At 43.3% G+C, this 23,311-nt stretch overlaps 1 protein-coding gene across 1 annotated transcript in view; it reads right to left on the reverse strand.

Annotated features, from left to right (window-relative positions):
• Positions 1-23,311, reverse strand: part of Spg11 (SPG11 vesicle trafficking associated, spatacsin) — a 76,773-nt gene that overhangs the window by 51,732 nt on the left and 1,730 nt on the right. The window contains exons 2-8 of the mRNA XM_042276101.2: positions 20,080-20,264; positions 18,284-18,508; positions 15,743-15,935; positions 11,144-11,281; positions 10,364-10,809; positions 7,194-7,339; positions 3,156-3,282 (exon numbers count right to left, since the gene is read on the reverse strand). Coding sequence (XP_042132035.2) covers positions 3,156-3,282; positions 7,194-7,339; positions 10,364-10,809; positions 11,144-11,281; positions 15,743-15,935; positions 18,284-18,508; positions 20,080-20,264 — 1,460 coding nt within the window. The remainder of the gene's footprint in view (positions 1-3,155; positions 3,283-7,193; positions 7,340-10,363; positions 10,810-11,143; positions 11,282-15,742; positions 15,936-18,283; positions 18,509-20,079; positions 20,265-23,311) is intronic.

A 23,311-nucleotide genomic window follows, 5' to 3' on the forward strand; every position in this document is an offset into this window, starting at 1 on the left:
CCTTCTCAGGTCTTTGATGTGGTTGAAAACTAGATAGTTGTAATTTCCTCAGTTATGATAAAAGATAATTTAGATATAAAACCTTAAACTCATAAATATAAGATAGATAGGACATCTTTAGTATTGTAACTGTAATTCTTGCTCGATAATTGTTTTGTTATATGTAATTTTACTATTTTAAAGTTAAAACCTTCCTTTTTAAAAAAAGAAGAAAAGGGGAAGTGCTGTGGATATTGCTCTATATATAAATAAAACACTGATGGCAAGTGACCAGGCAGGAAGTAGGTTGCCAAGCTGGAAGTAGGTGGGACAAGGAGAGAGGAGAATTCTGGGAAGCGGAAGGCTGAGGGGAGAGACACTGCAGCCACCGCCAGGACAAGCAGCATGTGAAGACGCTGGGAAGCCACCAGCCACGTGGCAAGGTATAGATTTATAAAAATGGGTTAATTTAAGATAAAAGAACAGTTAACAAGAAGCCTGCCATGGCCATACAGTTTATAAGTGATATAAGCGTCTGAGTGATTATTTTATAAGTGGATTGTGGGACTGCGGGGCTTGGGGAACCTGGAGAGAAGCCCTCCAGCAACAGTATGAGTGAATTGTGACCCTTCAACTGCTGACAGGACACTGCTCAACACCACAAACCAAGCCGCTTCCTGTGAATTCAACTGTATGTACGTCTTTAATTGAGAGGCATTAAAAAGCACATCCAAGAGGGAGAAAGCCAACCCTGCCATCAAGACAAGGTTGGGTTGGGAGTGCAGCTCAGTGGCAGAGCACTCGCCTAGCATATGCCAAGTCCTGGGCTTGATCCTCAGCACACAAAGAGGGGTGGGTAAAGAGAAGGGAGGAGGGAGAGGGAGAGAGATGGGGGAGGGAGGAAATGTTTTATGAATTTGGTTCTGTTTCTGGTTTTTGTTTTGTTTTAAGACAGGGTCTCACTATGTAGCCCTGGTTGGCTGGCCTCGAGCTCACTATATAAATCAGGTCCTGTCCTTGAATCCACAGCAATCTGCCTGCTTCTGCCTCCCAAGTACTCAAATTAAAGCCCTATGCCTGGTTTTGTTTTTTTTAAGACAAGGTCTTATACAACCCCAGCGTCCTTTAAACTTACTAGGTGGCACAGACTAGCTCTGAACTTGCAATCCTCCTTCCCCACCTCTAGAAAGGCTGGAATTACAGGCATGCAACACCATGCCTGACTGATAGGATGCCCATTTTATTTATTTATTTTATATGTAGGAGTGTTTTGTTCACATGTATGTCTGTGCACCATTGTGTGTGCCTGGTGCCCAAGGAGGCCAGAAGAGGACGTCAGATCCCCTGGAACTGGAGTCACAGACAGCTGTGAGCTACTATGTGGGTGCTGGGAATTGAATCCAGGTCCTTTAGAAGAGCACTGAGTGCTCCTAACAACGGTGCCCCTCTTTCTTACTTTTAATCACAGGTAAGAGGTATTGAATCTCTTGGAGCTAGAATTGCAGGAGATTGTGAGCCACCTGCCATGGGTGCTGGGAACTGAACTTGGGTCCTCTGCAAGAGTAATAAGCACTTTTAACAGCTGAGTCATCTCTCTAGCTGGAGATAATATTAAGAGGAAAACATTTTTACTCATATATCATGAGAACATACATCAATGAAGAGATTGCCATTTTCTCTATGTAACTAAAGTGAAAATTCATAAAACTTGTCTGAGGACAATTTATTAAGGCAATTTCAACTGCAAATCACAGCAAAGTATGGCAATACTCTTAGAGCTGAAAATTCTGCATCTAGAATTTATCCCAAGTGAATGACTATACACAGGCATGCACACACACACACACACACACACACACACAGAGAGACGAAGACAGAGGCAGAATGAACATTTGTCATGCAGCTACTTGTTTAAACCAGGTGTGGTGGTGCACACTGTAACCCCAGCACTGGAGAGGAAGGAAGACCACAAGCTAGAGCCTGACCTAGGCTATTTCCTGAGTTCAAGGCTAGCCTGGGGCTACACAGTGAGCCTCAGTCTCAAAAAAACTGGAATCACTCTATATATATAATAAGAATTTGGCTGAGTAAATTATGATAGGTCTATACAAAGAAATTCTATGTCACTACAATTAATAACCATATATATTATTGCACAAAGATATATACAATATATATCAAGAGGGAGAAAAACAGATTATAATACTATATGTACAGGGGGAAACATACTTTATTACATAGTCCCTTTAAAGTAGGTTCTCAACCTTCCTGATGCTGCGACCCTTTAATACAGTTCCTTATGTTGTGGTTACCCCCCCCAACCATAAACTTATTTTTGTTGCTACTTCATAGCTGTAATTTTGCTACTGTTATGAATCATAATGTAAATATCTGATATGCAATCCCAAAGGGGTCACAACCCACAAGTTGAGAACCATCATGTTATTTGGCTACCTGGTTCAAGAATGTTAAGCTCCTCATTTGTTAAGAAAAGCCAAAATCTTGAAGAATTGTTAAAGTAGCAAAAAATGTACATGAGTCAGTGAAATTCTTCCTAACAAATCCCAGACTCTGTAAAATCCAGACAACTCTGTAATTCAAAGTCAAGCTATCAACTCACATCTCAGCATGAAGATGGCTAATTCCCAAAGAGTTTCATGCCCCTTCACACATCATCCTCTTGAGACTAAAAGATCATCCTGTCCTTACATATGAAAATCCAGAGCACAGCACAGGGTATGAACAGTAAACACTGTAGTCACCAGAGTGGCACTCTTCTAGGACTGAACAAGTGCCCCCCACTCGGCAGACAGTGCACCAGCACCGAGCACTCCCTACAGTGAGATCACTTACAGACTCTGACAAATTCCCTCCAAGTACATACGCTCTGTAAATGAGTTCTGATAAGCAAAAAGGCCATTAGAAAACACAGTAATGGGGTGGAGAGATAGCTCAGCAGTCCAGGGCACCGGCTGCTCTTTCACAGGACAGGGTTCCACTCCTAGGACCATGTCAGGTAGCTTACAACCATGTATAACTCTAGTTCCAGGGGATCCCTCTTTGGGCCTCCCCAGGCACCTACACAAACGTGGTCGCATACACACATAAATTATAAAAACTGTAATAAATTGAAAACATCTAAAATGATAGCATGTATGTGGAAATATTTTACTTACGTCTTAAATATAACTGGGACGGAGAGTGATGCAGCTGATCAGGAACAGACTTTGAAGATGGAGTAAGATTTTCCTTGCTCTTCAGGAAGAAATCGACTGTGTCCAGCTGCCGATTTTCTATGCCAGCCTAAACATGGAGAGGAAAAAAGCAGAGAAGTTTTACTCTGTGTGTGCTGGGGGTTGAGGAGGGCAGATTTTTTTAAACTTCCGAGTTTAATGAGCAGAGACACAAAACAAATGAGCCATCTTTACTTTGTACGAGTACCTGGGTCCTAGTGAATTCTGACCATTTGTCTAAGTTGTTCTCTAAGTCCTTTGTCTTCCTTAGCTCACATAAAGTTCTAGGAACAACTAGACTTGTACAGTCAACCGCCCCATGATGGAAACTGACATTGCCCCTCTCAAGCGATAATGATCCGTGACACCTGCATAACTAGACCTGAGGTGACCCAGATCACAGCCGGGCCAGCACTGTTCACCACACGTATGTCTTGGCCCCTGCCTTTGTCCTTTTCCCCAAATACTCCCCAAACCATGCTCAGCACCTGGAAGACAAGACAAGATGCTAACCTCCCTGGCCTGCTCTCCTCAGGGTTGGCCACACTGAAATAAATGCCTTTCTTGCTTTTCTGTCACTCTGCTGAGAGACTTCTGCCTCAGCCACTTACTGTTGGGGATTGAACTTGGGGCTCTGGGTATGCTGGGCAAGTCTCCCACTGGCTTCCATCCCTAGCTCTGGCTGGGCTCTGATCGAGGGTTGACCCTAGCACACTAGGACCCACAGAGTGATGCTTCCTAGGCTACAATTCCAGTAACAGTTTCTGTCCCAGCAGAGACAGGCTACTGGAAACTCTTCCAGCTCTCTGTAATTTAAAACTCTTCATCCAAGCTGAGCAGTGGTGGCGCACGCCTTTAATCCCAGCACTCGGGAGGCAGAGGCAGGTGGATCTCTGTGAGTTTGAGGCCAGCCTGGTCTACAGAGTGAGTTCCAGGACAGGCTCCAAAACAACACAGAGAAACCCTGTCTCGAAAAACAAAACAAAACAAAACAACAACCCCAAAACAAACAAACAAACAAACAAACAAAAAAACTCTCCATCCAAAAGCTCAGTAGTTGGGCTATCTTACAAGAAGCTGTGATCTATTTGAATTGAAATCTTATAGCAGGATACTAATAAGTTAGCTGATCCTGAGTTCAAAAATTAAATAAAAACCTGGAATGTGTGTCAGTGGTAGACAATGCTCTTGCCTAGTGTGTACAAGGTCCAGAGCTGGATCTTTAGTATCTCAAAAACAAAAATAAAGAATAAAAAAGGACTTCCAATTTTAACTTAGATTAATTGGGGGAGTTGAGGGAGGTCAAAAGGCCTTAGGAGAAAGGAAGCAAAATGCATGACATCTCCAAACCTGATGCAACCTCAGAGCTATAAAGACATAAGAACAACTATAGCCAAGTGGAACCAATATGGCTGCAGGAAATGACCATGAACTGCCCCTCACTTCACTATAATGGCATTTCCATATCATTGGCTTTGCAAAATTCTGTTTCCATTAATAACAGCAGCACCCAGACTTAGACTGTAAGCTCCCTAATCATAGCCATTAGCACAGCCCATAAAGCAAGACAGGCTTCCAAAGAAGACTTCGCCACACTTGATTATATACTGTATGAGGATGAAGGAAATGTCAGAAAGCTGGACAGAAAAAGTAACCAAGTTAAACACTGCAAAGCTTGGGGTCAGAGAGGTAGCTCAATGGTTAAGATCACTTTTACTCTCTCAAAGGACCTGGGTTTGATTCCCAACACCTACATATTGCCTTAAACCATCTGTAATTCTAATTCCATGGCATCCAAAGCCCTCTTCTGACCTCCATGAGCACCAGCCACACCTATGCAGGTAAAACCCTCATACATAGAAAATAAAATAAATAAATCTAAAAAAAATTAAAGAAAGCTGGCAGCTAAAGTGAAGATATTTGGGAACTATGAACAAGAAACAACTCATTATGAATGATTCCTCTGTGACTCCAACTCGGAGCTGCTGTACCAGCAATGCCCTGGGCGCTGCAGGGCCTTCCTGGAGGGGGGTCTACTAGCTGGTCCTGTCCATAAGCTGCCAACTCACTCAGTAGTCTTGTGCCCAAAGGTGGTGGCAATCCTTAGCCCCAAACCCCACTCATCTCTTCAGCTGACTTACTGTTTACTGTAAAAATAGAGGAAGAAATTAGTTGTATTTTCAGAAGAATAAAAATGTTTGAGTCAGACAGTCTGAAGTACATGTAAGCATACTTGGACTAGCTGACTTGGACTAGCATACTTGGACTTGCCCTAATTAGGAAATAGCATAATGAGCAAATATGGGACAAAATAGAACACAATAAAGTAGGAATGATTTACAGACCCAGATCAGCTGTTGAGCCCATCGAGACTGGGAAAGTTTGGTCTATTTTAAGCGGATGCATGGTCAGCACCCAATGGTGCCCCCTGCTTGCTTTATAGCTGTCTACTCTGAGCTCTTAGTCACCCTCTGCTTCACACTGGAGAGTTTTAACTGGCACATTCAGAGCACACACTTGTACATTCAAAGAGAGGAGAAGGTGGATGTGGCACTCACATGATCTTCTTACTCCTTACTTCCAAGACAGGAGGATCGTGAGTTCCAGGCCAGCTTGGGCTATGTAGGGAGACCTCGCCTCACAATCATAAAAGACAGGAGCCACAGATCTGTGGAATTTATCTTTACCACTCAGACTTGTTTTTTTCTCATTTTCTCAGATTATTTGCTCTCATTTGAGAGACTTCTCCTCTAAAAATTTAATGACCTCCAGAAATGACACACGCATGTAGTTTATGTGTGATCAGTATAGGGATATATCTTTTTACATGCACATGCAACACAATGTCATGAATTGGGTGAGGGGTGAAAAAAAGATTTTAAAAGGTTGGAAAGGGGCTGGAGTTGGCTCAGTGGGTGAGAATGCATAATGGTCTGCAGAGGACCTGGGTTCAGTTCCCAGCACCTACATGGTATCTCACAACTGCCTGTAGCAACAGCTTTGGGGGATATGATGCCCTTGTTTGGTCTCCAAGGACACCTGCACTCATGTACACATATCCCTACACAACACACACACACACACACACACACACACACACACACACACACACACCCCTACACACACAGATCTCAGGAGGCAGAAGTAAGAAGATCAGGAGATCAAGGCCAGTCTTGGATACATAGCAAGTCTGAGACTGGCCTGAGATACTCTTATCTTAAAACCAACCAACCTAGCCAGGCGGTGGTGGCGCACGCCTTTAATCCCAGCACTCGGGAGGCAGAGCCAGGCGGATCTCTGTGAGTTCGAGGCCAGCCTGGGCTACCAAGTGAGTCCCAGGAAAGGCACAAAGCTACACAGAGAAACCCTGTCTCGAAAAACAAACAAACAAACAAACAAACAACAAAAAACCAACCAACCAATCAACCAACCATCCCACCAACCAACCAACCAACCAACCAACCAACCAAAAGCCTTTCAGAGGCTATACCGTGATGCAGAAACACCCTCTTACTCTAGTTCCTTTTTTATTAGAATATTGTGGTTACTCAACTGGCCACTCTGTGTCTCTTGAGAGAGAGAGAGAGAGAGAGAGAGAGAGAAGAAAAATTACTTAGTCATTCATGGGCAGTTCATGTGATTGTTTCAGGACCAAATTAGAAATATATAGAAAAGAATATGTGAACTGTAAAATGCTATATAATTCAGATTATATATTCTAAAGCTGGATAGAAAGGAGAATAGAAATAAAAGATCATTTCTACTCTGTTCTCCACAGCTTGCTTCTCATCATATCAGCTTACTATTGTCTACACTTCTGTAGACAATTACCTTTTTAAAATACTATTCGTTATTATCTTCTATCTTTAGAGCCAGTAAGAGTAATAAGAGTTAAGAAAATAAAGAGTCAACCCTGGAGAGATGAAGATGGAAAAATATGAATTCTCTCAGTCATCACTCACACAGGTCTCACTCGGTTACCTCCAGAGCGTGTATAGGAATTGAGCACCGTCCCCAACCATTGAGATGACACAGGGAGTCCACAGTGCTGGCACTTCCATGGATCATCAGTCTGTTCAAAAACTCCTCTTGAGTCAGACCAAACACAATCAGAGAGAGACCATTTTCTATGGGAAAAATACAAGTTAGCATTACTATATTGGTAAGAACTTAGATCTTAGAATTATGACTTAGAAATTAATTTCGAATGACCTAATATTTCCATACTATAGCTAAAATACATGTATTGAGTTGAGTATGGTGGTGCATGTCTTTTACTCCAGTACCTGGTGGGTAGAGGCAGGTGAATCTGTAAAATCTAGGCCTGTTTGGTTTACAAAGTGAGTTCCAGGCCATTCAGGGCTATAGAGTGAGACCCTATCTTAAAGAAAAAAATTTAAATATCTGTATGTGTGTATGTGTGCATGTGAATTACCCTGTGTATTAATTATTTTACTGCTGTGATAAAACCCCATGACCAAACCTGGAGAGAAAAGGTTTATTTCATATTAAAATTTACCTTCATTCATTTTTTGAAGGGAAGCCAGGGCAGGAATCTGAAGGAACTGAAGCAGAGGCCATGGAGGAGTACTGCTTACTGGCTTGCTCCCCAGGACTTGTTCAGTCTGCTTTTTTTATTTTAATTTTTATTTTATGTATATGATGTTTTTCTGTATGCACGTATGTGCACCACGTGCATGCCTGTTGGGATTCCCTGAAACTGGAATTATACATGATTGTGAGGCACCATATGGGTGCTGAGAATCGAACCCAGATCTTCTGCAAGAGCAACAAATGCTCTTAACTGCTGATCCATCTCTCCAGCCCCTCAGCCTGCTTTTTATATAAACCAGTCCACCTGCCCAGGGTGGCACCATCCACAGTGGCCTGGGCTCTCCGAAATCAATCATTAACTGAGAAAATGCCTTCAACCAGACTGCTTGTAGGCAAGTCTGCAGGGCATTTTCTCAACTGAGGTATCAGGTTGACAAGGAGGGAATGGCCACAGGTTTGAGACCAGTCTGCTCTACATAGCAAGTTCCTGGCCGTCCAGGACTAAGCTGTGAGATTCTGTCTTTAAAAAAAGCAAAGTAAAACAAAAGCAAAAAACTAGGAGCTGAAGAAGAAACACAGCAGTTGAACCCCACACAATACTCAACACCTTTGTACAGGTTCTAGCACTTACGCTGAGTGAATGCATCCTCTATGTAAACTACCCTATGACGGCAGCACAGGGACCAGGGAGGTCAGGGAAGTGTAAGAAAAATCTAACCAGAAATACAACAGAAATTCACCAGCCCACCAGAGAACCCAACCAGAACTACAACAGCCACCAGAGAACCCAACCAGAGAACCCCAACCAGAAATACAACAGCCACCAGAGAACCCCAACCAGAAATACAACAGCCACCAGAGAACCCAACCAGAAATACAACAGCCCACCAGAGAACCCCAACCAGAAATTCACCAGCCACCAGAGAACCCAACCAGAAATACAACAGCAACCAGAGAACCCCAACCAGAAATTCACCAGCCCACCAGACAACCCCAACCAGAAATACAACAGCTACCAAAGAACCCCAACCAGAAATACAACAGCCACCAGAGAACCCCAACCAGAAATACAACAGCCACCAGAGAACCCCAACCAGAAATTCACCAGCCACCAGAGAACCCCAACCAGAAATACAACAGCCCACCAGAGAACCCCAACCAGAAATTCACCAGCCACCAGAGAACCCAACCAGAAATACAACAGCCACCAGAGAACCCAACCAGAAGTACAACAGCCACCAGAGAACCCAACCAGAAGTACAACAGCCACCAGAGAACCCCAACCAGAAATACAACAGCTACCAGAGAACCCAACCAGAAATTCACCAGCCCACCAGAGAACCCCAACCAGAAATACAACAGCAACCAGAGAACCCCAACCAGAAATACAACAGCCCACCAGAGAACCCAACTTCACCCCAACACATAAATTTCTATACGGAAATGCAGGTCCAGGATGCTACAGCAGTAACAGCTACAGATCCAGATTTTGTATAAATCTGTCACTTTGCACTTTGTATTTTTGTTATCTAACCTAGGTGTGGTGGCCTGTAGTTCTAAGAACTGGAAGATACAGACGGTAGGATCAGTGGTTTCTGTTTTGGTTTTGGTTTTGTTTTCGAGACAGGGTTTCTCTGTGTATCAGTCCCAGCTGTCCTGGAACTTGCTTTGTAGACCAGGCTGGCCTCGAACTCAGAGATCTGCTTGCCTCTGCCTTCCAAGTCCTGGGATTAAAGGTGTGTGCCACCACTGCACAGTCTGGGATCAGTGTTTAAGACCAGCATCAGTTACACACACAGCGAGTTTGAGGTCAGCTGGGGCTATGTGAGACCCTGCTTTAAAACCAAATAAAATAAAACTCTGGTCAGTGCCAACCAAAATGAACAGGCAACATACACACGGTACATAATCTGCTGGCTCGTAACCTCTGCTGTGTAGACTCAAGTCAGAGGAGGCTTCTCCGAGTTAAAAATTCAGCCCACATTACTCTTACTACCTAGCACTGACATTTAGCTGAAGAGAAATTATTTAAATTAAACACAGGGCTGGAGGGATGGATGACTCAGTGGTTAAGAACTGAAGAGCCAGGTTTGAGTCCCAGCACCCACATGGCAGCTCACAATTGTCTGTAACTCCAGATCCAGAGGATCTGATGCCCTCTTATGGCCTCTGCTGGCCCCAAGCATGAATGCCAACAAAACACCCACACACATAAAATAAATTAAGGCATACGAGACAGTGTTACAGAGAATACCACCAAATTTCCTCCCAGAATAAGGACCACTTTGCAGTAAGACTGGGAACATGCTGGCATCAGGGCAGCAGCTGTGAAATACATCGAGAAGTCATACCTTGGGCTGGCAAGATAGATTAGTGTGTAAAAAGACTGCCAAGCCTGATGAACCAGAGTTCAATCCCTGAGAGCCACATGGTGGAAGAAGAGAACCAGCTCCCACAAGTTGTCCTTGACCTCCACTCGAGTGCTTTAGCATTCGTGGATGCGCGCATGCACACACATGAGAAACAAGTAAGTGTAATTTTAAGAAAGCAGTTGCACCTCTAAGCAGTGTGTTTCAATTGGATACAGACATGCCCACCTGTCAAAACAAGGCACAGCTGCTGGTCTCCACTGCTATCCACAGGAGCACACTTCTGGCCGAGAGAAAAACACTGCATGCTCTGGGTCTCCAGGTCCCAGAGGACAATGGTGCAGCTGGCGGCTCCTACTGCCCAAGTAAACAGTGCTGTAAATCCCGTCACAGACATGCACTTGAGCTCGGAGGGCTGCTCTTGTCCGCTCAGATGCATTGTCTCCCACGGTCTTCTTGGATCACTAGTCTTGATGTGCTCCTGCGGAAAAGCACACTGGCCACACGTGACATCTCCTGGAATGAACACATGGTCTGGCACAATGGGAGTGTGGTTACCAGATTCCAGGGACTCCAAACGCCGGACACCCTGGAACCACGGAGCACAACAGGAAACCTCTGGTTTGGAGCTCCTTGTTGTTTCATTCAGGGATGAGAGCTGGGCCCTCCAAGACCTGGAAGACAGGGCAGCACTTAACACCATTACAGTAAGGGCACCAAGTCAAACACGAGCCAGGGTAAAGACACTTGAAACCGCGGCTTCCACCTGTGGTCCCAGCTTGGGGGCGGGGGGGGGGGGGGGGGGGGGCAGAGGCAGGAGGATGATTCTGAGTTCAAGGCCAACCTGCTCTACATAGCAAGCTACAAATCAGCTAGGACTACATTACCTCCAAATAAACAAACAAACAAACAAATCATAGTATCTGCCATGTAGAGACTTTTCATGAAAATATAACGTCAGAAGGACAAAAATAATGGCAATCCACAAAATCCTAAAAGTGTTTATACCTATCAACTTGAAAGGAAACCTTGGTCAGTTTCATGTTGTGGACAGAGTTAACAAGGTCATCTTCATCTACTCCAGTAGGCCCTTCAATAGGAAGGTCTTCCAGTGTCCTTTCACACAGTAGGTGTCCTGGGTGTTGCCTACATTGGAAGAAAAGGTAGCTGTATCAAAAAATGATAAACAACCCCAAATTTGTGTCATAAGTGCTTCTGGTCTTTTTCAGTTTGTTTGTTTTGAATTTTTTTGAGGGAGAGGGAGATCAGGAGAGAGAGAACGCGCAATGGGGGTGGGAGGATCTGGAAGAGCTGGGAAAGGGAAGGAATATGATCAAAATAGAATGCATGAAACTTTTAATAGAAAATGGACACGGGATACAGAGAAGAACAGCAAAAATATATTCCTAAGATTGTAGTCTCTCTAACCTCCTTTGTAGAACAGTGATAAAGTCAATGTCAAGAACTTGACTCTGGGCTGAAGCGATGGCTCAGTGGTTAAGAGCACTGGCTGCTCTTCCAGGAGACCTGGGTTCAGTTCCCAGCACCCACATGACTTGTAACTGTCTGTAACTCCAGTCTCTGCAAGCACTGCACACATGATACACAGACATACGTGCAGGCAAAACACCCTTATATACAAAATAATAAAATTTAAAAAATTTAACACCACCAACGAAAAGAATTGGACTCCATGGAGCAGTTCATTTCAGAAGGTGGGAAGAGCACTCACTGTCTAGTACACTGCAGGTGTCAGGCTGATTTACACAGACCTTGAAGTCTTTCACCAGCCTTGCAGAAGTATATCCCACTTCACAGATGCAGACACTAAGGCTTAAGAGAAACACGGAACCAGGCTCATTTAACCAGAAAGCTTGGGGTTTAGTTTTTTTTTTTTTTTAACATTTATTTACTTACTTGGAGAGTAGGGTAGGTAGAGAGGATTCAGGCATTCCATAGAATGCACATTTAGCCAGCCCAAAGCTAAGTTTTTTTTCTTTTTCTTTCTTTCTTTTTTTTTTTTTTCTTTTCCGAGACAGGGTTTCTCTGTGTAGTTTTGGTGCCTGTTCTGGATCTCACTCTGTAGACCAGGCTGGCCTCGAACTCACAGAGATCCACCTGGCTCTGTCCTGAGTGCTGGGATTAAAGGTGTATGCCACTACTGCCTGGCCAAAGCTAAGGTTTCTAATAACTTATTATACCATAACAAAGCAAGATTTAAGCCAGGGTCAGTAACTGAATAAGAACTGCAAAACTGTGCGTGCGTGCGTGCGTGCGTGCGTGCGTGCGTGCGTGCGTGCGTGCGTGCGTGTTAAGGTAGGACAGATGTGAGGACTGTCACATCTGAGGAACAAAGAGGACTGTGGCAGCCAGAGCACAGCCAGTGAGAAGCACAATGCTGTGACATGACAGGAAGCCCAAAAATCTGGCAGGAGACAGATGGTTCGGAGCCTTGTGTGCGACTAGGGAAGTTTAACTTTCACCTCTAGGAGAAAAGGCAGTGAAGGGAGGGGTCGGGCAGAGCTACAACGTGATCATAGGCAGAGCACAGCTAGGGAGAGAGGGAAGCGTTTACTCTCATAACACACTTCAGAAGGGTTCAACTAGGAAGGTATTGTGCTGACATTGGTCCGGGAGATGATGAAATGTGAGTATGTGGCTGGACCACTGATGAGATAGGCATTTTAACGATTTTGGAGAAAGATCCTTCAGGGGATGAGGGCAGACACAAGGACACTGCCCCGGTGTTTGTCAAAGCAGCTCAGGTGAGAAGACAGTGGCGTGGCTTGGGGTGCAAACAGTGGAGAGGAGGACAGCCGGGAGGGACTCAGGAGGAGAATGGCTGCTGCTTGTCTGTTAACTGGACATGGACCTAATACTGAAAAGAGACTGTAAATATAGAAAAGGAAGACAAGTAGAGAAAGGTCCCTGGGGGGTGGGGGAAAAAGGGATGAAATCTCATAAAAATGTAGGAGGCAAGGTCATCCAAGAAAAGGGATGAATGAAGACATGAGCAGGTCTGAGAGAAAATAGAAATGTTAATGTTAATGTTAATGTTAAAAACATTTTTCTGCTGGGTGGTGGTGGCGCACGTCTTTAATCCCAGCACTCGGGAGGCAGAGGCAGGTGGATCTCTGTGAGTTCGAGGCCAGCCTGGGCTACCAAGTGAGTTCCAGGAAAGGCGCAAAGCTACACAGAGAAACCCTGTCTCAAAAAACCAAAAAAAAAAAAAAAATTTTTTTTCTAAGTCTGGGTGTGGTGGCGCACACCTATAATCTCAGCTGTGGGAGGCAGAGGCAGGCAGACCTTGAGTTTGAGGCCAGCCTGGTCTACATAGCAAAACTCTCTCAAAAAACTACAAAAAGGGGGTTGGCATAGTCGTTTGCAGTTTCCTCACAAACGCAGAATTGCTTGGGGGTAGGCACCGAGAAGGCAGAATAAAGGTTTCATCAGGGCTGATATTCTGGCAGGCCAAGTGCTACCCCGGAGAAGAGCAAAAGTTTACAGAGCACACAAGAAACTGACTACAACAATGGATCACAAGATCCACGCTTGAAAAGGAGGGAAGTGAAGACAGGTGGGGGAGGCACAGAAGGTCAGTTAGTTGGAAATCCCAGTGAGGTCAGAGGGCAGGCACGTGGGTAAGCCAGCTAAAAAGTTTGGGAAATTGTGTTGATCTGTGTAGAGCAGTGATCTGGAGGAGTGATTTCAAATGCGGACAAAGCCCAGGCTTTGGTTTTGACAATGGACAGCTAAGGTAAAGTGGAAGGAAAAGTCACTCACAATGAATTGAAAGAACAAAACTCAGCTCCTCAGGAGGCTGAGCTGGGAAGGACACTTGAGCCCAGGAGCTCAGGGACCAGACCGAACAACAGAGCAAGGTCCCATCACAAAAGGGAGAAAAAGACTGAAGAAAACAAACTATTAGATGGATTCTCAATGAGCATTTGCAAACTTTACTCGGAAAAAAATGAAAAAAAAAAAAAAAGGAACTCTATAAAACTATGTAGTTAAGCAGAGGCCACACACACTGGAAGAGAAGGAAAGTTATGATAAGTCTAAGATTCTGGTGGAGACAGTGCCTGTGAGTACAGGGTTTCAAGAAAGGGTTGTACAGTTCAGTGGGGTCCCAAAGGATGAACAGGACACGAGGAAGAGGGCTGAAAAGTTAGTACAAGGCAGGAATGGCAAAAGCCATGGGGACATCAGAGTACTCTCAGAAAAATGAGTACAGTCAACTGCAGAGAAATGGCACTAAACAGCATTTATGTGAACAAGAAACACAGAGCACTTGCTTAGGGACGGACTGATCCCTAATTAGTTTCAGGGCACGGGACAGAGCTCTAAAACATCCAGAGCATATCATGAGGTGACTAGGCCTTCCTCTTTTCCCACCATTCACACCATTTTCAACGAGTGATCAGGAGACACTCTACATCCACAGCACATGACTAATCAGTGAAACGGCCTATGGGCAGACAAGAACAGTCTGCAGAAACTGGGCCCCACTCAAAGATTTCGAAACAAGGCCAGGCATGATGGCCACTCTTGTGATCCCAGCATTCGGGAGGCTGACACAAGAAGACAGAAGTTTGAGAGCAGTCTGGCCTATATAGTGAGACCTTGTATTAAACAAACAAACAAATCAGATCATAACATCTCCCCTAGCTAAAATTCCATTAATGTCTACTCATTTTTAGAATAAGGTCAAAACATAAATAAGTAAGTAGCCATTTGAAACAAACTGGGGCTGAGAGTCTATCTCAGTGGTAGAGTGCTTGCTTGCTGAACATGACTGAGATTCGGGGTGTGATCCTTAGAAAACATTACAGCTATAAAGATACCTGGCAGGTATATAAAAATAAATTTACCCTTTTTTATGAACCAAACAATAGGCAATAAAACTCATCAAAAATATTCCCACTACTCAGGGATTTATCTTATTCATATCAAGGTGGAATCAAAAGACTAGATGGTTTTGAATGGCCTTAAATATTGTTAGCTCATAAATGCTGAAAAGCCAGTTTCCAGATCATCAAGTTACATACGGACACTATAAAATCAACATCATCTAGCAAGCTAATGGAAAAGCAATATAAGTAAGCGTTCAGCATCACTGAGGTCCTTAGACAGCCGCAAGTTCAGTTCCTCAGAGGGAAACACCCGTGGAAATCCCCAGGTGGAAAATCTAGCCAAATAGATCTTGTCATACTCCTTTAAGAGGAACATGAGCCCCAGTACAGCCAGGATCCCAAGCCACAAAAACAGCAAATCCAACAACAGGTAAATTCCATTCTCTTCTACTCTTAAATGGGAAAAGAAGGGGGTGATATGTAAAAGTGAGGCTGTATAGTCCTGATTATTTATATGACATAAACCCCACACACTACCACTTAAGTGGAAATCAAACCTTTGCTATACAAGCCAAAAATACAAAGGCAGCCAGCAGTCATTTATACACATTCTTTACAGTAACAATCTTACTATAGGAGCTGTAATGAGATTTAAAGGCATAGAAAAAGCTGCTTAAAAAAAAGCTAATGAGTATATTTTAAACCTTTTATGGGTCTATTTGCCTCAAATAAGAAATTTTAGTCATCTGCCTACCTGAAATACAAATTTAGGTTAAGAGCAATCGCAGTGTTGGATGAACTGACAATCACCAAAACATCTAAGTCTGGAGACACTTTCAGTGATGCGAAGGAAGAAACACTGGCTGGCTCCTGCTGCTCAGAATCTTCTTGGAGAAGAGCCAAGTCCACACGAGCTACATGCATGCCATCCGCAGTGTCAAAAATATCTTTGAGTTAGAGTTAAAGAAGTGTCCGTTTTATATACAGGACCCTGTAAGTCACAGGACTGGGAAGAGCTATCGTCTGGATTGCTACAACCTTGCAAGTATAGCAGGAGGGCTGGAAACTGAGGCATACTCCAATGTAGTAACCAGATGACTATGGAGCCGGCAGCAGAACATGCTGATGTATTGTTCTTCCAGTCTGCTGTTCCAGACCCCGAGACACTATTTCCCAGGGTAAACCCCATAACATTATACTTTAGCCAATACCCAAATATCATTTCAATATGAAACCAACATTAAAAGCTGAGATACTTCATTTTTTGTAAGCCACCAAAATCTAAGTTACACTTAGAATACAACTAACTTTGGATACTAAATTTCTCTCTCTCTCTCTCTCTCTCTCTCTCTCTCTCTCTCTCTCTCTCTCTCCCTCTCCCTCTCCCTCTCCCTCTCCCTCTCCCTCTCCCTCTCCCTCTCTCCCCCCTCTCCCTCTCCTCCCTTCCTCCCTCCTATCCTCTGTCTCTCTTGGTTTTTTGAGAGAGTTTCTCTATGTAGCCCCAGTTCTCCAGGAACTCGCTCTGTAAACCAGGCTGACCTTGAACTCAGAGATCCGCCTGCCTCTGCTTCCTGAGTGCTGGGATTAAAGACAATGAGTCACCACCACTGTTCTTGGTTCTAAATTTTCATCAGAAATATCTCACCCATATTTAGACTCCACAGAGTTACAATTCAAACACCAAGAGAAACTGGGCAAGAGATGAAACTAAGTAAGTAGAGTGCTTATCTAGTTCAATGAAGCCCTGGGTTCGATTCCCCAATACCATATGATCTGAGCATAGTGGCTCAAGCCTGCTATCCCAGAATTTGGGAGGTAGAGGCAGAGAGGATCATGAGTCAATGTCAAAGGTCATCCTGGCTAACTAGAGAGTACAAGGCCAGTCTTAGCTATAGGAGACCTTATTTAAAAAAAAAAAAAAAAAAAGTCCGAAAAAAATGAAGCTTTTTCTAAATAAACTCTCTAATAACTAAACCAATGTCAACTTTTAAACCTAATTAAATAAAATTAAGTATCCACATGCCCAGACAATTTCAGATGTTCAGCAGCCTCACACACCTGACACCTACTGCAGTAGACAACAAATCTGGCAATAAAAATTAAGTCAATTTAGTATTTTATGACACTTTTGTGAAAAAAAACAAAACAAACTCAATATATCTAAAATAGAAAAATCATCCCTTTATGGAGGCTGAGTCAGAGGCCAGCTACAAAGTGGGCTACAGAGTGAGTTCTAGAACAACCTCAATTACAGAGACCCTATTTCAAAAGGCCAAAATAGAAGGATGTGGAAACACAGGCCTTTAATCTCAATATTCAAGAGTCAGAGGCAGGGGGATCTCTGTGAGTTAAGAGGCAGCTGGCCTGCACAGTGAGCTCCAGGCTAGCAAGTGCCATAAAGTAAGACTCTGCCTCAAAAATAAACCAACAAGCAAACACAGGGCCAGGGACTGCAGCTCAGTGTGAGAACATTTGAACAACACACAGGAGGGCTTGGGGCCAACCCCAAAACCATCAAGAAAGAAGACCATCCATCCTTTCACTTCAGAAATAAAAGAAGCCTCAAAAACCATTCTATAAAAGGTCATTTTTAAAAATCTTCAAGATAATTTTACTGCTAGATACAAAGTATAGGGGGTTTTTGTTTGTTTGTTTGTTTTTGTTTTGTTTTTTGTTTTTTGAGACAGGATTTCTCTGTGTAGCTTTGTGCCTTTCCTGGAACTCACTTGGTAGCCCAGGCTGGCCTCGAACTCAGAGATCCACCTGGCTCTGCCTCCCGAGTGCTGGGATTAAAGGCGTGCACCACCACCGCCTGGCAAAGTATAGTATTTTTAAAAACTGTTATTACTTACGTAAACCGCTCATTAAAATGATAAAATTATCTGGGTGTGGTAATGCATACTAGAAACCCTAGTATTTGGGTATTTGGGACCTCAAAAAAAGAAAAAAAATAATGGAATCATCATTGGACAAAGTGAGTTATATTCACATGGAAAGGACATGTATCGTATCATAAGCAATCATGCATGTTAACACACTTAAATACAGTTTGGGTAAATAAAGAATATAAATATGAGTAAGATTATTATGACAATAACAATATTTCTATACATTGAAAAATATAAAGGAATATAGTTGATTATTTTATGAGAGTATTTTTTGCCTGAAACTTCTTAACTAAAAACTAACTACTCTGCCTTCGCTCCAGCTCCCCCAAATGAAAGTTGGAAAGACTCATCTTTCCACATATTCTTTTCCCCTGCACATTAATCAACATGCTTTTGGCCAAGGATACAGATCCAGCCCAATGTACTCAGAACAAAAAGAAATCCCCTGCAGAGCTGCACGTCAATAATTGTGTCTGCCGTCTGTGCCGGCAAGGCCAGTGGGAAGCAGTCCAGTACTCTATTCCCAGAGTCTCTCCCCAGAAGTACAACGCGTAGGATGAGACATCTATTGATGAGCAGTAATGCCGTCTTGTTGTGAAATGACAGAATTCTCAAAGACTTGAAGGAAATACCTGTGAAACAAAAGGATATTATCTCAAACTCATCAATCACACTTTTACAGTTGGTAAATGTGATCCTATAAACACAGATAAAACAAAAAAGGAAATTGTACTTATTCCAACTCAAAGCAGTTACTGTTCATATCTGTGGACACAGGCATTAGGAGGTAGGTAAAGATAAATAAAGATGGCCCACAATGTCCCAGGGTTCTTTTTGTTTAAGGCTGAAGTCTCAAAGCACACCAGAAGGAAGATTAAAAAAAGCTGAGTTACCCATGAGATCACACAAAATCAATCAGACTTTTTTTTTCCTTAAGGAAAAAGAAGGAACCTTATAGTCAAGGGTAGAATGGATGTTACTGGGTTAAAATCAGAGGCCCAGCAGCTTGGATTTCTGCCCCCCACCCCTTTGCAGCTTATCAGGCCAAGAGACAGTCCAACAGGTCTGTAACCAGTTTAGGTCAGCACTGTCCAGTAAAATACAAGAATCATGCATACATGAGAGAGATATGATTCCGTGTGACTAACAGCCAAAGAAACAGGCGAATTAATTTAAATATATTATTTAGATAATTACATACAAAGTATCATTCCAACATGTTAGTTCATACAAAAATTATTTTTTTTTTTTTTTTTTTTTTTTTTTTGGTTTTTCGAGACAGGGTTTCTCTGTGTAGCTTTGCGCCTTTCCTGGAACTCACTTGGTAGCCCAGGCTGGCCTCGAACTCACAGAGATCCGCCTGGCTCTGCCTCCCGAGTGCTGGGATTAAAGGCGTGCGCCACCACCGCCCGGCCATACAAAAATTATTAATGAGCTATTTTACTTTCCTTATACTAAGACTTCAAAACCTGGTATGTAGAACCAGTTTGGTGTGCAGGCATATAATCCTAGCTTTTCAAGAGGCTGAGGCAGGAGGATTTTAAGTTCAGAGCCAGCCTTGGTAACTTGGTGACACTTTGTCTTCAAATAAGGGCAAAAAAGTCTTGGGTATGTAGCTCAATGACTGAGTGACAACCTAGCATGTATGAGGCCATAGATTCAATCCCCAGTATCCCCCCTAGAAAAGAAAGATGCATGATTTTTTTTTTTTTTTTGAGACAGAGTCTAACTATGTATCCCAGGCTACCATCAAGCTGAGATCCTCCTGCTTCTGCCTTCCAAGGGCTAGGATTACAGCATCATTATCACCTCACTTTGCTGGGGCTTTTATAGTACATTTTTAGGCTGAAGCTATAGCTCAGGGATCAACGGCTTGCCTAGCATTTGTGAAACTCTGGATTTGATTTCCAGCACTGCAAAAATTAAAAATACAACTTATTTATATGAACCACATTTCAAGTGCTCAGCAGCCCAATCTGGCCAGTGGCTACAGTGCTGGACAGTGTAGACCGCCCTGGGAATTCACCTCCATGAGAACTTCTCAAAAAAGACCATGGCTAGCTGGTCATGGTGGCACACTCCTGAGACCCCAGCACTTGTGAAGCTGATGCAGGAGGATCACATGTTTGAGGGCAGCCTCCACTACACAGTCAGACTGTGTCTCAAAGGAAACAAAAGTCACAAACTTTAGCTTGGCACTTACTGACTCCTTGATCTTCAACGAGCTTTTGCAGGGTCCTCCCACAGCAGCTCTGTGATAAGGCTGCATCACACCTCCCGTCTTTCAAATCAAATTCGTATGTGCGCAGTTCATAATCTTCACTGACGGCAAGCAGCGTGGGCTTGTCTGTGGATGTGCTGCTGCTACAAGAATCCTCCCATACGAAGCTAAGGAAAAAAGTCTAGATTTATTATATTTCTGCACCCACAAGCCCATTTACCACAATGGTGGGGACCAAGGGGCAGAAGAAGGAGAGCTCGGTTCCCTGGACAGCACCAGTTCTGCAGCCCAGCGCAGCAGAATGAGAACTACGTCAGGGCTCGCTCTTCTCACTTCTCTCCACTTTGCCCCCACACCATCTAAGAGTGGGAGATGAAGTGAGCACAGAGCAAGAAACCGTTTCCTTATTCCTTCAGCCTTTAAAGAGCCTTTTAAAATCCATTTACTCTTTTACCTTAAGCATCAACTGATATTTTTAAAGATATTTTTTTTAAATATTTATTTGTTTATTTATTGTGTGTACAGTGTTCTGGCTGCGTGTTTGCCTGCAGGCCAGAAGAGGACACCAGATCTCATTACAGATGGTTGTGAGCCACCATGTGGTTGCTGGGAATTGAACTCAGGACCTCTGGAAGAGCAGGCAGTGCTCCTAACCACTGAGCCACCTCTCCAGCCCTTAAAGATATTTTTAAACTGACATTTTAAAGAGATTGTCATCATGAAGGATAAATACCAACAATCAAATCTGCCTGTCTCTGCCTCCTGAGTATTGGGATTAAAGGTGTGTGCCACCATGCCCAGCTGTAAATTTATTACTTATAAATATATTACTTATTACAGTTAATGAAATGGGCTTATAGAGCTGGCGAGATGGCTCAGTGGTTAAGAGCACTTGCTCACAACCATCAGCAACTCCAGTTCCAGGGAATCTGATGCCCTTTTGTGGCTTCTGCAGGCACCAGGCTCACAGTACACACACATACATGCAGGTAAACACTTGACACATAAAATAAATACATGTTTTAAATGGGCTTTGGCTGAGTTGAACTATTTCAGATTTTAGAAAGTGATTCTTTACATCCACAGTCTTTGAATACTCCGGAATATTATGGTAGAGAAGAACCCTGCCCAATAAAACTTTGTGATAATAGAAATGTTATTTCTACTTCAGAGCTGCTCAAGACAGCCGACAACCAGTGGGCAGCTGTGGCTACAAAGCACTTCAACCATGGGCAGTGCAACCAAGGAACTGGATTTTAAAGTTCACTTTAACAGCCACATGTGGCTAACAACTGTCATACTAGACGGCACAGTTACCAGTATGGGCTAACAAGGATGGAGAGAGACCAAATGTAGTAAATTACATTTAAAATAAATGTAACAGGCAGGAAAGGCGGCTCGGGGCTTAAAGAGCTCGCTCCACCAGCTTGAGAATGGCAGTCTGGACATTCAGAACCCACATAAAAGCCAGTCAGGCATGGTAGCGGGGCCACCTGCAATACCAGCACTCATAAGGAAGAAACAAGAGATCCTGGGGACAAGCTAGCTACTTAGACCAGTCAGATACTATGAGCTCCTGGTTTAGACAGACGCTGCCTCCAGAAATGAAGTATGGGGCCAGCAACAGCTCAGCAGGGAAAGGCACCTCCATGCAAGCCTGGCAACCCGAGTTAGAGCCCTGAAATCCACGTGAAGGTAGACACAGAGAACCAACTCCACAGAGCTGTTTTCTGACCCCCACAATTTGTGCTGCACTATAGGTTTGTGAGCATGTGCACACACATCCAAAGACTAATCATAAAATTTAAAAATGATTGCGGAGAGCAATCTATGAAGACACCCAATATCAACATTAGGCCTCCACCTGTACACATGCACACATTCACATACACGTAAAAATAAACCAAAAAGGACCCAAGCTAGGCAGAACAACATGTATCTGTTATCTTAGCTACTCAGAAGGCTGAGGAAGGAGGGTCTCTTGAGCCCAGTAATTAGACAGCCTAAGTGACATAGCAAGACTCTGTCACTAATATGCACGAGCCAGATGTGGTGGCTCAACAATAATTCAACATCCTTCTTCAGTGGCTGAGACAGGAAGATTTAGAGTTTAAGGCCAGCCTGGGCTACAGAGAAAGACCTTATCTCAAAACCAGTCAATAGGACCCAACTCTGAAAACAATGCAGTTGAAAGGATGAGGCTACCACTCTGATAGTTTCAACTTCCTTTAAAAACTTTGATTTTTCTACAGTAGTGAGTTTCATGTTAAATGGGGTGGCTATTAGGTCCTTATTAGAAAGACTTGGACCGTGATGGTACACACCTTTAATCTCGGTACTTGGGAGGTAGAGGCAGTCATATCTCTGTGAATTCGAGGTCAGCCTGGTCAGAGTGAGTTCCAGGACAGCCAGGGTTACAAAGTGAAACCCTGTCTTGAAACACTCCCCCCTCCCCCCCAAAAAAGACTGACAGTTCATATTCTGTCTTTTATATAACAGGAATTATTTTTTTCACAAACACCTAATTTTTGTTTACACTGAAAATTTGGGAAATAACCTAAATATCAATCCTGGAAAAGGTTAAACAAAGTAAAATATTTAAAGGCACTGTGCTATCCCAAAGGGAGAACACTATGCTATCCCATTAAGATCATTAGCACATATACTACCACCCAGAAAGGAAATATGATGAAAAGAATATACAATATACAACAACCTATTCAATATAAAACAGACCTATATATACCAAATGTGCTGGTGCAGTAATGTTTACCTGTAATCTCACTACTGAAAAGACCTGAAGAAGAGGATCAAAAGTTGGAAGCCAGCCAGGAGAAACAGTCTCAAAGAAAGAGAGAGAGAGAGAGAACAAGCAAGCCCCCAGTGGAAAAAAGCAGCTGCTACTTTTCCTGAGGACCCATGGTCATATCCTAGCATCCACACTGGGCAGTTCATAACTGCCTGTAATTCCAATTCTAGAGGCTCTGACACCCTCTTCTAGCTTCCACAAGCACTCACACACATGTGGCACATGCAGACACACACACACACACACACACACACACACACACACAAGCATATAAAAGTAAATCTTTAAAAGACAAATAAAAAATGAAAACCTATATACTTTGTGAAAAGGAGAGCGCAAACCCTAACTTCTAAAACACTGTCCTTGTTTTTACTCTATACACATTTGAACAGAATAAAAATTCAG

This window comes from Peromyscus maniculatus, chromosome 4, assembly GCF_049852395.1.
Source record: "Peromyscus maniculatus bairdii isolate BWxNUB_F1_BW_parent chromosome 4, HU_Pman_BW_mat_3.1, whole genome shotgun sequence".
In the NCBI taxonomy this organism is placed as follows: domain Eukaryota; kingdom Metazoa; phylum Chordata; class Mammalia; order Rodentia; family Cricetidae; genus Peromyscus; species Peromyscus maniculatus.